This window comes from Dendrobates tinctorius, unplaced genomic scaffold, assembly GCF_039654945.1.
Source record: "Dendrobates tinctorius isolate UK_male_01 unplaced genomic scaffold, ASM3965494v1 ptg000032l, whole genome shotgun sequence".
Taxonomy (NCBI): domain Eukaryota; kingdom Metazoa; phylum Chordata; class Amphibia; order Anura; family Dendrobatidae; genus Dendrobates; species Dendrobates tinctorius.
Genome location: NW_027361700.1, coordinates 18,709,817 through 18,722,418, shown reverse-complemented (window position 1 = coordinate 18,722,418; position 12,602 = coordinate 18,709,817). Strand labels below are relative to the sequence as shown.

The window sequence follows — 12,602 nt, the reverse complement described above, 5'->3', positions numbered from 1 at the left end:
TTTTTATTCTTGGATAGTGCCGGCTGTGTATTTAGCAGTTAGTCCAGAGGACATAGATATTTAACAATAACAAAAGCTGTAATGATACTGTGCATTTTACAGTACAAGGGGGTCTTGGCATATGCAAAATTAAAATTTAATTGGAAAAAATAATAAATATTCTATATTACCTAAGGCCATTGATCAATCATGACAAATCAAAGTACAGAATATATTCTCAATTTGGTGCACAATAAATTGGTATATGATCATTAGTGGGCAGCAGTGAGCCATGAAGCCTGTATAATGATGAGCAAGTTACTACCCGTCATTTAAAATCCATCACAATCACTTCTTACTGGGAAGTTATTACAAGGGTCTTTGGCACCTACAGAGACAGTGCAGGTCATTGATCGCCACTGCTTTTTTTTCTTATATATTATTTACATCTTTATCTCTTTATTTTCTGAGATGTTAAATATTTATATAAATATATATACAGTATGTAGGACAGCTCAGTTCTACTTTGTTGCAATTCTGTCTGTTTGGTATATTGCATTAATTAAAAATAAAATAATTGAAAACTCACAAGGGGTATGGCATAAGTACACCAGTGTAATATGCTATATTGTTAAACATCGGGAACATGCCTGTTAGGGTACATGCACACAATGTCTTTTTCAGGCAGGTCCCCTCTGAAGCCCACCTGAAAAAGCTCCCAGAAAAAATGAACATATTGACTGACAATCTGCTCTCCTGATCTACATGTCTCACATTGGTAACTCATTCCTTTATAATAATCTCTGGAGTCAGATTCTCAAGGAGATCTGTTTGTCCCGCCCATAGATCTTAACAGCTCATTTACATATTAAGAAACATGGATTTCTCTGGAATAAAATATCAGATCACAAATATCAACATATCATTTTATTCAGCTTACTATGACTTGTATGCCCATATAGATGGCGTAAGAGGGTTGATTCTTCGGACAGATTCCCTTTAATAGGGGCCTATGGATGCGAAGTACATAGATGCTATGCGCATTGAGCCTTAGTCATTCTCACCTACTAACATTGCTCATACAGTGCTGTAAAGAGCACCGCATGAGAACATATAGAGTGCCTATAGCTCTGTAGTATGGAGAGGTAGGGACTCCATGTACCTCCAGCTTTAGACAAGTCATACCTGTATAAAAAAAACACTATTGGGTGACATCCGCAGGAGATGCTGGTAATAGTCATACTGGTCATGTAGTCTTCATGACTACATCTTTACCACATAATTTGGGATTATACTATATGGGGATTTTATACATGTATTTTTGTAGCAATGACCTAATATATAGCATCTACATGGAAACAATTGTCACGTTGACCACACCACATATATAGGGGACCTTTGTCTCATATTCACTCAGATTATTCCTAGTTTTAAAGTGCATTTGTCTCCTTCGGTAAACACACGTGTCACAAAAAAACGCAGCTATTTCTGTGGAAAGAACCATAATTCATAAGGCTGCAATAATTCCCCATGAGTGACATTAATGGGTCATTTAGCACTCTTTGTGGCAATGGCGAATTCACTTTACAAGACTACGGACGTGCTGACACAATACACATTAGATGTGTACATTTAGATGAATGCATTCCACTTAGCTACCACTTTAAATACAGACATCTGTGACTTTTATGAACTTTGGGGAACAGTAATAAAATAAGGGGTCTAGATGCTGTGATTACTTATGTCTACTCTTTTTTTTTTTTTTTTTTTTTTTTTAATCAAAATGTTTCATAATACACAGATAACAATAATACAGAATATAAAACAAAACATAAAATAAAGTAAACCATATTCTGTATAAAGAAAACATAACAAAACTGAGATCAGACCTAATAGGTCTGATATTGTAACTTTCCACTTTCCCTAAATGTCAAAATCTGTTCAGTTCAAGGTCACAATTCCATAGGCGAGCATAGACGCGGTATGCTTATGATATTCGTACGTACATCAGTATGCTTGCTTCGAATACCATCTTCCCATTTCTCATTTTTCTTCTATGGTCTTTTAAACAGGATTTCGATCACTCGGGTCACCGCTGACATCTCCCTCGCCAAACGTTCTGTCCTGAACAATCCCAGCAAGCACAACATCATGGAGAGGTCTAATACGCGTTCCAGTCTTGGTGAGTGGTCAGCAGGGTGGCAGTAAAGGTTAGAAATTTATATTGTATCCATACCAGGTGGTCACTATGACCTGACAGAAGTCATAAGGGGTCATGTTGTCATTAGAATCTCTGAGATTACACTTTGGGCCTATTTCAAGATATTATGCACAATATATATACAAGTATTGGGACACCTACACATTACACCTAGAGGAGCTGGTGTGACATCCCATTCTAAATCCGGAGGCATTTATATGGAGTTGTTCTTTTCTGGGAATACTTTCTACAAGATTTTGAAGTGTCTCAGAGAATTTTTGCCCATTCATCCATAAGAGCATTTGTGAGGTCAGACACTGATGTTGAAGGAGAGCACCTGGCTCACAATGTCTGTTCTTCCCTCAGGTGTTGGAAGGGGTTGAGGTCAGGACTAAGTCATGTTCTTCCACACCAAACTAACCCAAATAATGCCACTATGGACTTTGCTTTGAGTTCTAGCACGCAGTCATTCTGGAACAGAAAAGGATCTTCCACAAATTGTTCCCATAGTTATAAAGATACAATTGTCCACAATGTCTTGTATGCTGAGGTTTTAAAGATTTTCCTTCTCTTGTAATTTAGCCTGATGAAGGGGCCTTCTGAGCCCTGAAAGCTTGCAAATATAATTTCTCTGGTTACCCAATAAAGGTATCACTCTTTGAATACCTTTCTCATTTTTTGGGACCTACACCGTGTGCAGAATTATTAGGCAAGTTGTATTTGAGAGGATTCTTTTTATTATTGAATAATAACTATGTTCTCAATCAAAAGACTCATAGATATCAAAGTTTAATATTTTGGGAAGTTGGAGTGGGTTTTTTTAGATTTGGCTATCTTAGGAAGATAGGTAAACCAATAGAGCAACACAAAATTTAGAAATAAACATTTCTGACATTCAAAAATAAAAAAATCAGTGACCAATATAGCCACCTTTCTTTACGATGACACTCACCTTCCTTCCATCCATCGATTCTGTCAGTTGCTTGATCTGTTTACGATCAACATTGCGTGCAGCAGCCACCACAGCCTCCCTGACACTGTTCCGAGAGGTGTAATGTTTTCCCTCCCTGTAGATCTCACATTTTATGAGGGACCACAGGTTCTCTATGGGGTTCAGATCAGGTGAACAAGGGGGCCATGTCATTATTTTTTCTTCTTTTAGACCAGTGTTTCTCAACTCCAGTCCTCAAGACCCACCAACAGGTCATGTTTTCAGGATTTCCTTAGTATTGCACAGGTGATGGAGTTAATACTTGAGCAGGTGTTGAAATCACCTGTGCAATGCTAAGGATATCCTGAAAACTTGACCTGTTGGTGGGTCTTGAGGACTGGAGTTGAGAAACACTGTTTTAGACCTTTACTGGCCAGCCACGCTGTGGAGTATTTGGATGCATGTGATGGAGCATTGTCCTGCATGAAAATCATGTTTTTCTTGAACGATACCAACTTCTTCCTGTACCACTGCTTGAAGAAGCTGTCTTCCAGAAACTGGCAGTAGGTGTCACGTGCCCCGTCCTGTGTGACACGGCCAGCGGGCCGGTAATTAATACAACAGGACACGGCACGTGTAATTGTCCAGTGTGACGCGGCCCGCAGGCCGGTAACTAATACAAGACAATAAAAGGGAAAACCTGGGTAACAATAACAATGGTGGCCCTGCGATAGGGAAACGGGGAAGTGGAGACCTCCTGCACTCCCCTGAGTCAGTGTCTCTACACTCCTAACGTTCCCTAAGCCAGATCCGCACCGGGCGCCGATCAGGATACCTAATATCCCTAGCTCGCCCTGCACCTAAACCCTCACTAGTGAAGTGGACGGTGCGGAAACTAATCCCACCACTGCACTAAAACACACATAAGGAAAAGAGACAAAACAGTGAAGCACCACTTAGCTTTGCTCTGTTGCTTACGCTCCCAGCAACAGAGCCCACCACCTGCGTGCATCTTTTCCTCCGACCGGATCCAACACCATAGTGCAGCCTTGGAGCAAACAGAGTCCACCACCTGCGTGCAGCTGTCTAGAAACAGAGTCCAGCAAATGAGTCCAGCTTTTCTGCCAAAGAGTCCAACATTTTGAGTCCAGCTCTCCAGCAACCGAATCCAGCATCCTGAGTGCAGCTCTACACCATAGCTGCCACTCCACCAAGCCATGCAAGAACTCCTTGCTGACACCATAGCTGCGACTCCACCAAGCCATGCCAGCCCTCCTTGAAGACACCATAGCTGACACTCCGGGACTCACTGAGCTGCCCGTGACTCTCCTTCAGCTCCATTCTTCACCCAGGCTTGCTTGCAAATGAGGAACTTATCACCAACAGTGATTGACACACCTGACACTCTTTTATAGAGAAATCACACCTGTTACATAATCACGTGCACAAACTAAGGTTAACCAGAGTGCAATGACCCTAATGGCCACCGGGGGGAAAACTACAACTGAAACCACCACAGTGCAATGACCCTAATGGCCACCGGGGGCAAAACCACCTTTGGCACACAGCCAAAGGAAAAAAAAGGTTACTTTGTGCATTTAATCTGTCAGATCCAACCTGGATCATGACAGTAGGTCTGGGAGTTGAGCTTCACTCCATCCTCAACCCGAAAAGGTCCCACAAGTTAATCTTTGATGATACCAGCCCATACCAGTACCCCACCTCCACCTTGATGGCGTCTGAGTCGGAGTGGAGTTCTCTGCCCTTTACTGATCCAGCCTCGGGCCCATCAATCTGGCCAATCAAGAGTCACTCTCATCAGGCCATAAAACCTTAGAAAAAATCAGTCTTAAGATATTTCTTGGCCCAGTCTTGCCATTTTATCTTATGTTTCTTGTTGAAAGGTGGTCGTTTTTCAGCCTTCCTTAGCTTGGCCATGTCCCTGAGTATGGCACACCTTGAGCTTTTTGATACTCCAGTAACGTTGCAGCTCTGAAATATGGCAAAACTGGTGGCAAATGGCATCTTGGCAGTTTCATGCTTGATTTTCCTCAATTCATGGGCAGTTATTTTGCGCCTTTTTTTATTAACACGCTTCTTGCGACCCTGCTGGATATTTGCCATGAAACGCTTGATTCTTCGATGATCACGCTCCAAAGATTGGCACTTTCAAGACTGCTGCATCCATCTGCAAGACATCTCACAATTTTTGACTTTTCAGAGTCCGTCAAATCTCTCTTCTGACCCATTTTGCCAAAGGAAAGGAAGTTGCCTGATAATTAAGCACACCTTATATAGGGTTTTGATGTCATTAGACCACACCCCTCCTCATTACAGAGATGCAAATAACCTGATTTACATAATTGGCAGTTGGCTTTCAAGCCTATACAGCTTGGAGTAGGACAACATGTGTAAAAAGGATGATGTGATCAAAATACTCATTTGCCTAATAATTCTGCACCCAGTGTAAGTATTTACACCTTCTCTGGAAATAAGAGCTCTATGCTGATCCCTGAAAAACATACCCAGCATTATCCCTTCTCCGCCAAACTTTACAACTAGCACAATGCAGACAGACAGGTAGTATTCTCCTGGTGTTATCCAAATCCAGAAACATCCATTAGGCATGTAGAGAATGTTGATGCATCATTCCCTAGTGCACAGTTAGTAAAGGCAGACTGCATGGTGCCTTATATGCTCCTGTGACTGTGGGACTGAATGAAAAACCTGAATTGAATGATAAGGAGGTTTGTGTATCCCAATACTTTTGTCTATATCTCAGCACAAGTACACTATTAATTTACCTGAAGACAATTTTAGTGAAGGTTTTTTTCTTGTAGTCTATGTAGGGTATGTGCCCACGATCCGGAATAGCAGCGTTGTGGATAGAGCTCACCTGCGCTCCGTCCAAAATGCTGCGTTCCAGGTTACAAGCATAGTAAGCCTCCCCTGCGTAATTTCGCCCATTGCCACTCGTTACAAGCGGTAAATCCGCATAATTCAATGAACACATGCGGCATTACTTTAGTGATTAGAACGCAACTTTATGAATGCAGCGAAAATACGCTGTGTACAAAGCACTGCTATACCTGATCGTGGGCACGTAGCCTTAGAGTTATATTTGTTTCATTGTTATTTTCTTCCCTCATTTGTCATACTGTTGTATACTATAACTGAGACTGTTTGTCCCATTTCTCCCTGCCTGTGGTGTACAGCGGAGGTGCAGAGCGAGATTGAGCGCATTTTTGAGTTAGCTAGAACACTGCAACTGGTGGCGCTTGATGCTGACACAATAAACCACCCGGCTCAGCTGGCCAAGACTTCACTGGCACCAATTATCGTGTATATAAAGATCACTTCTCCTAAAGTGAGTACCACAGAAGTCTATGGATAAGAAAGTGTTTTATGTCAAAATCACATTTATTGCTACCGAGTTGTATAAAAGGAGTTTTTATGGGGTTCCTCCATTGTTGTTGGGCATTGATGCTGGTTTAAATCACACCTAGCAATGTTTGTGTAAAGATGGAGTGAAACTATGTGCTGACATCTCATCCCACTGTGCACCGCTTGTCACCATATACCCTATTAAAGTTAATATATGAAGGTCTTCTAGCTCACTAGTGTGGAGGCATAAGGCACTGATTGTTGCAGTACAGACCCCATTAAATGCCGTACCTCTGGAGATATCCCCCCTGCAGTCCTAGAAGAAACACAGCCTATGCCATAAGTAATTTTACATGTCTTCTTATTAAATCAGGCCCTATGCACTATATTGTAAGCTCTATAACAGCTTGATACAAAATGAAGCTGTAATATAGCTTTGTCTATGAGGCCTTATCGTTATTGCAAGGATGCTCAGCTGTACAATAAGACAAGTTGCCTTAATCCAGCAACCCCTTTTTTGCAAGTAGGACAGCATAACACACTAACAATAAGCAGCTGCTATCACTAGGAAGGGGAAGTGTAGTAGTTGGAATCAGCCATTCTGTATCTGATACATGAACAGGCCAGGTGAACATAAGTGAAAGCCATTTGTTGTAAGTCTCTCTCTACTCATAAAGGTGTTGCACGCCAGGGAATACCCTCTATGATATCCATACACCCAGGGCCGGACTGGCCATCTGGCAATTCTGGCAAATGCCAGAAGGGCCTGTCTGGTTGTGAGCTGCCTTGTCTGCTATGTTGTTAACAGAATCAGTGTTCTCAAGACACCCATAACTGTTAAGAGTTGTGACAGAGCTCCAATTCACTGACTTCATCACTTACCCCAGCAGGCCACAATTATTAGAAATATTGGTCTTGTAGTAAATCTTGCTTTCCTCCATCCAGGCTAATATTAGTAATATATCCCATCTGGTTTATGAGGACGGGGACAACATGGGCCTGTGTGATTTTAAATGTCAGGGCTGAATTTCAGCCCCAGTCTGTACCTGCATACGCCTAATAGGGTAATATACAAAAGTCTAAGGGCTCGCTCACACTGGCGAGTAGCCTGCGTATAGCTCGGACGAGTGCTATCCATTGTTTCATTGGATAGCACTCGCTCCAACATTATACCATGGAGCTTATGAGTTTATTTTCTCATGCCGAGTCAGCATGAGAAAAAGAATTGTCGCATGCTGCAATTGCCAGCATATATCGGACAGCACACACCCATATAAGTCTGGATGTTATCAGAGTGCAGTGCGATATACACCGACTCACAGAATGAAGAAGATAGACAAATTAAGTTCTGGAACTTCTCTGCACCTCTGATCCGATTCTTGCATTCAAGAGAATCGGATCACAGTAAAATTACACTTGGCTCGCGCTCGCAGCACAGTTTGAGCAGAGGGTCATTTACATGTAGCATCCAATGCTCTCACATGAGAGATTCACCGGATGCTACTTGCCAGTGTGAGCGAGCTCTTAGTAAGACAACCATTTTAGTACTGTCAGGCTCACTACAACTTGTATTAGCTATTGAGTGAGCTTTTCCTGAACCAGTATGTAAAAATACAGTGCTGTGCAAATGTTTTAGGCAGCTGTGGAACAAAATGCTGTGAAATAAGAAAGCTTTCAAAGATATACGTGTTAATACTTTATTTTTGATCAGTTATCAAAATGCAAAGTGAATGAACAAAAGAGAAATCCAAAGCCCATCAATATTTGGTGTGATCGCCCTTTGACTTCAAAACAACATCACTTCCTCTCGATACACTTGCACTCAATGCTTTAAGGAACTCGGCAGGGAGGTTGTTCCAAAATCTATTAGAACTATCCACAGATCTTATGTGGATGTAGGCTCGCGCAAATCTTTCTATCTCTTCAAGAAATCCCAAGCAGACTCGAAGATGTTGAGATCAGGGTTCTTTATGGACAATATCAGGACTCCTTGGTCTTATTTATGCTGGAGATACTTCTTAATGACATTTGCAGTATATTTTTGATCATTGCCCTTGGGCAGAATAAATTTGGAGACCATCAGATGCCTCTCTGATCATGTTGCATGATAGATATGCATCTGCCTGTATTTCTCTGCATTGAAGATCCTATTAATCCTGACCGAATCCCTAACTCTAACTGCTGTAGTGCAGCCACAAACTTACAAGGCACCTACTGAATATCTTCCAAGGGAAGTAAGCATGAGGTGACTTTCATCTGCGGTACTAAATTTCCTTGGTCAACCACTGTTTTCAATGTCATGAATTCAGACCATTTCTTGTTCTTTCTTCAAAAGAGCTTGAAGAGCAAATCTTGAAGCCTCAGTCTGTTTGAAATCTTTGCCTGGAAGATATGTTGCTGATGCAGTATAAGTACCTTGTGTCTTGTTGCTGTGCTCAGTCTTGCCATGGTGTATGACCCATGACATGAAACGGTCTTCCACAACCTCACCTTTGTAGGAGATTTTGGCTGTTTCTTACCCAGTTGTAAGCCTTCTTTTCCCAGTATTTAAATTTAGTGGGTTTTTTAGCCAAGTGGGCCTGGCTGTTGACTTTTTTCTTGAGGACCACTTCCAGTAGGCTGAAAAGACTAGATTTATATAGAGAGGAGATGAGAGTATACATCAAGAGCAAAAATAAACAATATCAGATTCAGAAGAACTGCATTTACATCAGGTAAAAACTTACAGATTTATGGCAGGCAACAAGTCCTGTTTAAGGGCTCATACTCATTAGTGTATAAATAAATAGGACGAGTGCAATCCATTAAAAAAATCAGATTGCACTCTGATTAATCTAATTCACTGATTCAGTTCGGATTGGACTGAGAAAAAAATCACAGTATTCTGTGAGTGGCCGTGTATATTGGCCGAGAATCACCAATGCAAGTCAATGGGTGCCAGAAAAAAAAAAAAAAAAAATCGCACAGCACACAGAGCATGTGTGTGCCATCCGATTTTATGCACCCATCTCATGCTGCAATATGGCGGCATATATTGGACGAGACTTACCAATGCGAGTCAATGGGTGCGAGAGAAAAAAAAAAAAATAGCACAGCACACAGAGCCTGCGTGTGCTGTTTGATTTTTATGAACCCATCTCATAGGAAATGTAACATTTGATCAGCCGAGTACAGTAAAATCACAGCATGAACTGTCAGAATAGACAAGTTTTCTGTACTTGTATTTAGCTAATTAATAAATAAAAGAAGATGGTGTGAGGTGCCCCTAATTTTTATTAACCAGTTGATGGAAAGCAGACAGCTCAGAACTGATCTTAATAGTCTGGGAAGGGGGCAATAAACATGGAGCTTCCCAGGCTGTTAATATTAGCTCACAGCAGACTACTTAGACTTTACTGGTTATAAAATAAAGAGGACCAAAAAATGTTCCCCCTATTTCTAATAACCAGCAAAGACTAAGCAGACAGTTGGGGGTTGATATTAATAGCCTGAGAAGGCGCAATCGATCTTGGCCCCCCTCCCAGATTAACATGCACCAATTCTGGTGCTTAGCCTTGTCTCTTTCCGCTTGCCCTGGTGAATTGGCAAGGGGGGGTAATGGTTTTGTGGTTGATGTCAGCTTTGTAATGTCAGCTGACATCAAGCACAGGGGTTATTAATGGAGATGTTTCTTTATGACACCCCCTTTTCTAACCCAGTAAGTTTAAAGCAAAAAGCACACACACAAAAAAGTAATTTATTTGTAAACCACTCCCTGACCCTCTTTTATCCATTTATTACCTTTAGCAAATCAAATATTCCAAAGGGGTCCACAGTAAATCCATCCCACGTAGTTCATCGTCAGCCTGAGAAATTTCTGCGTATCTATCATCTATCTACCATCTATCTACATCTGTATATAAGATTGTTTTATTAGAAAACTAGCTTTAAATGACAATGATAATTATTATATATGAAAACTGATGTTAAAAACGCATTGCATAAGTATGTCATATGGATGTCATATGGATAGTACGTGAGGAAACGTTGCATTGTACTCGCATGACACTCGTCCTACTTTTTGGGAACTACATTGGAGCGATTTTATTTATGCAGATGAGTTCGAGACCTAAGAATCTTTCTCTTTAGTACTGTGTGTGTGTGTTGCTTTATACTACAGATTCCTAAAATTCCCAGTTTGATATCTCTTCTCTTTTCCCAGGTATTACATAGGCTGATAAAATCTAGAGGAAAATCTCAAGCAAAGCATTTAAATGTACAGATGGTGGCCGCAGATAAACTGGCTCAGTGCCCTCCGGTGAGTGTCAGCATTCCTGGCAGTCATGGCTGGTGGAACACAGAGTAATGCTCAGCTACTGTGACAAGTTCATGTCCTGCTCCATAAACAAACACAATCTGTTCCTTTTACATGAATGGATTGTTTCCATTTTAGTCTGCAACATTAGATCTGGAATGGATAATGCCTATTCCAAAGTTATCCATAGAAACACCATGAGGTTTGAGGCATTACTGCGTCATTGGTATTACCGCCTCGCTGACGGGTCTAGAGCACTGATCATTTTTTTAAGTCATCATCTGTAGACAGAGATTGGAGGGAAGCGATGTAATAACTGTCTTTACCTTTCTTGTGCTGACAGGAAATGTTCGATATCATTCTGGATGAGAACCAGCTGGAGGATGCCTGTGAGCACCTAGCAGAATACTTAGAAGCCTACTGGAAAGCAACTCATCCTCCGAGCATTAACCCACCCAATCCGCTGCTCAACCGCACACTTGCCACAGCAGCCCTGGCATCCAGCCCTGCACCCGTCTCCAATCTGCAGGTGCAAGTCCTCACCTCGCTAAAACAGAACATGGGATTGTGGGGAAGTCGAGGGGAAAAGGGGTCAGGCACTAGAATGGATGAACATGCTGTGTAGTTTAGGGGAACAGATATGTCGGAGAGACCAGCACAATATATCTTCACTTACTGCCCTGACAGCTATATACCTAATATATAAGGAGACAGTTATCTCCTTTGTTAGAGGGGGCAACATCCAAGCCATTAGCTTTCCTCCTGGTGGCTAATGAACAAATAGGCAAGCTGTTTACAGAACACATTGCAAGCAATGCCTACCTAATAATAAATGAAGCCAAATATATAGAGTATATAGAGTTTAAGCTTATTTCTAATTATGTAGTTTATGAAACTGACAATGGCAGATATTTAAGATATTGAGGAGAATTTACATATTAATAGGAGAAATGTCCCTATTTCAGTAATGGCCAAACATCTGCTGATGTTTTTCTCTAAATGCATTATATAGCATGGTATGGTGGTTGCTGACAATGACTGTTTACCGATGGGGAACTTCCTGCTTCTGTTCCGAACCCTTATCTTTTAAGCTAGTGTTAAACCGCAGTGCCTGACATCAGTCCCTACCCCATATCTGACATCGACTGCGAACATGTGCAGCACCATCTGGGTAACAACACATCAACTGTCATGGGCGGTGCTTGTACTTGGTCCATTTTCATTTGTTCCATGTTCTTGATTATTTAATTTTCTTTTTTTTTTTTCATTTTGCTTTTATTCTGTTCTTGTCTTTTTTATGTTGGTTACTCCACGCTTTAGTTTTGCATGCTTTCATTAAATCCACACGTGCCTCATAACTTAAGTAAATGGGTCGGGCACTCTCTTGGCATAAAAGTCTGATTGTCATAGATGACAACGATTAGGCAGCAGGAGGTAGAAGTTTAGGGTCACACAAGTGCTGTGCAATCTTCTGTCCAATAAAATCTGAAGATATATTGATTTTACTATAGACCTAAAAAGATGTTGGACAGTATCATAGCATGGGTGATGTAAATTGTCCAGCAGATAATCCAAAGAGAAAGTCATGGTGCATGTGCTCTGGAGCTGTAAGCTCCCATTGCATTACAGATCCTAGGAATCATACGAATGTAATAGGTCATTATTATTATTTATTTCTATCAAATCAACATATTGCTGTGTGAGATTGTCATGACTTATATCTATCATTGGGGCTCACACTCTAAATTGCAAATTAAAGTGTGGGAAGGGAACTGGAGTACGTGGAGGAAACCCATGCAAACATGGCCACCATC

The 12,602-nt window shown here is 41.2% G+C and overlaps 1 protein-coding gene across 2 annotated transcripts in view; it reads left to right on the top strand.

Annotated features, from left to right (window-relative positions):
* Positions 1-12,602, top strand: part of CACNB1 (calcium voltage-gated channel auxiliary subunit beta 1) — a 111,803-nt gene that overhangs the window by 85,673 nt on the left and 13,528 nt on the right. For both annotated transcript variants that reach the window (XM_073572542.1, XM_073572541.1), the window contains exons 10-13: positions 2,052-2,161; positions 6,326-6,477; positions 10,696-10,791; positions 11,132-11,317. In XM_073572542.1, coding sequence (XP_073428643.1) covers positions 2,052-2,161; positions 6,326-6,477; positions 10,696-10,791; positions 11,132-11,317 — 544 coding nt within the window. The remainder of the gene's footprint in view (positions 1-2,051; positions 2,162-6,325; positions 6,478-10,695; positions 10,792-11,131; positions 11,318-12,602) is intronic.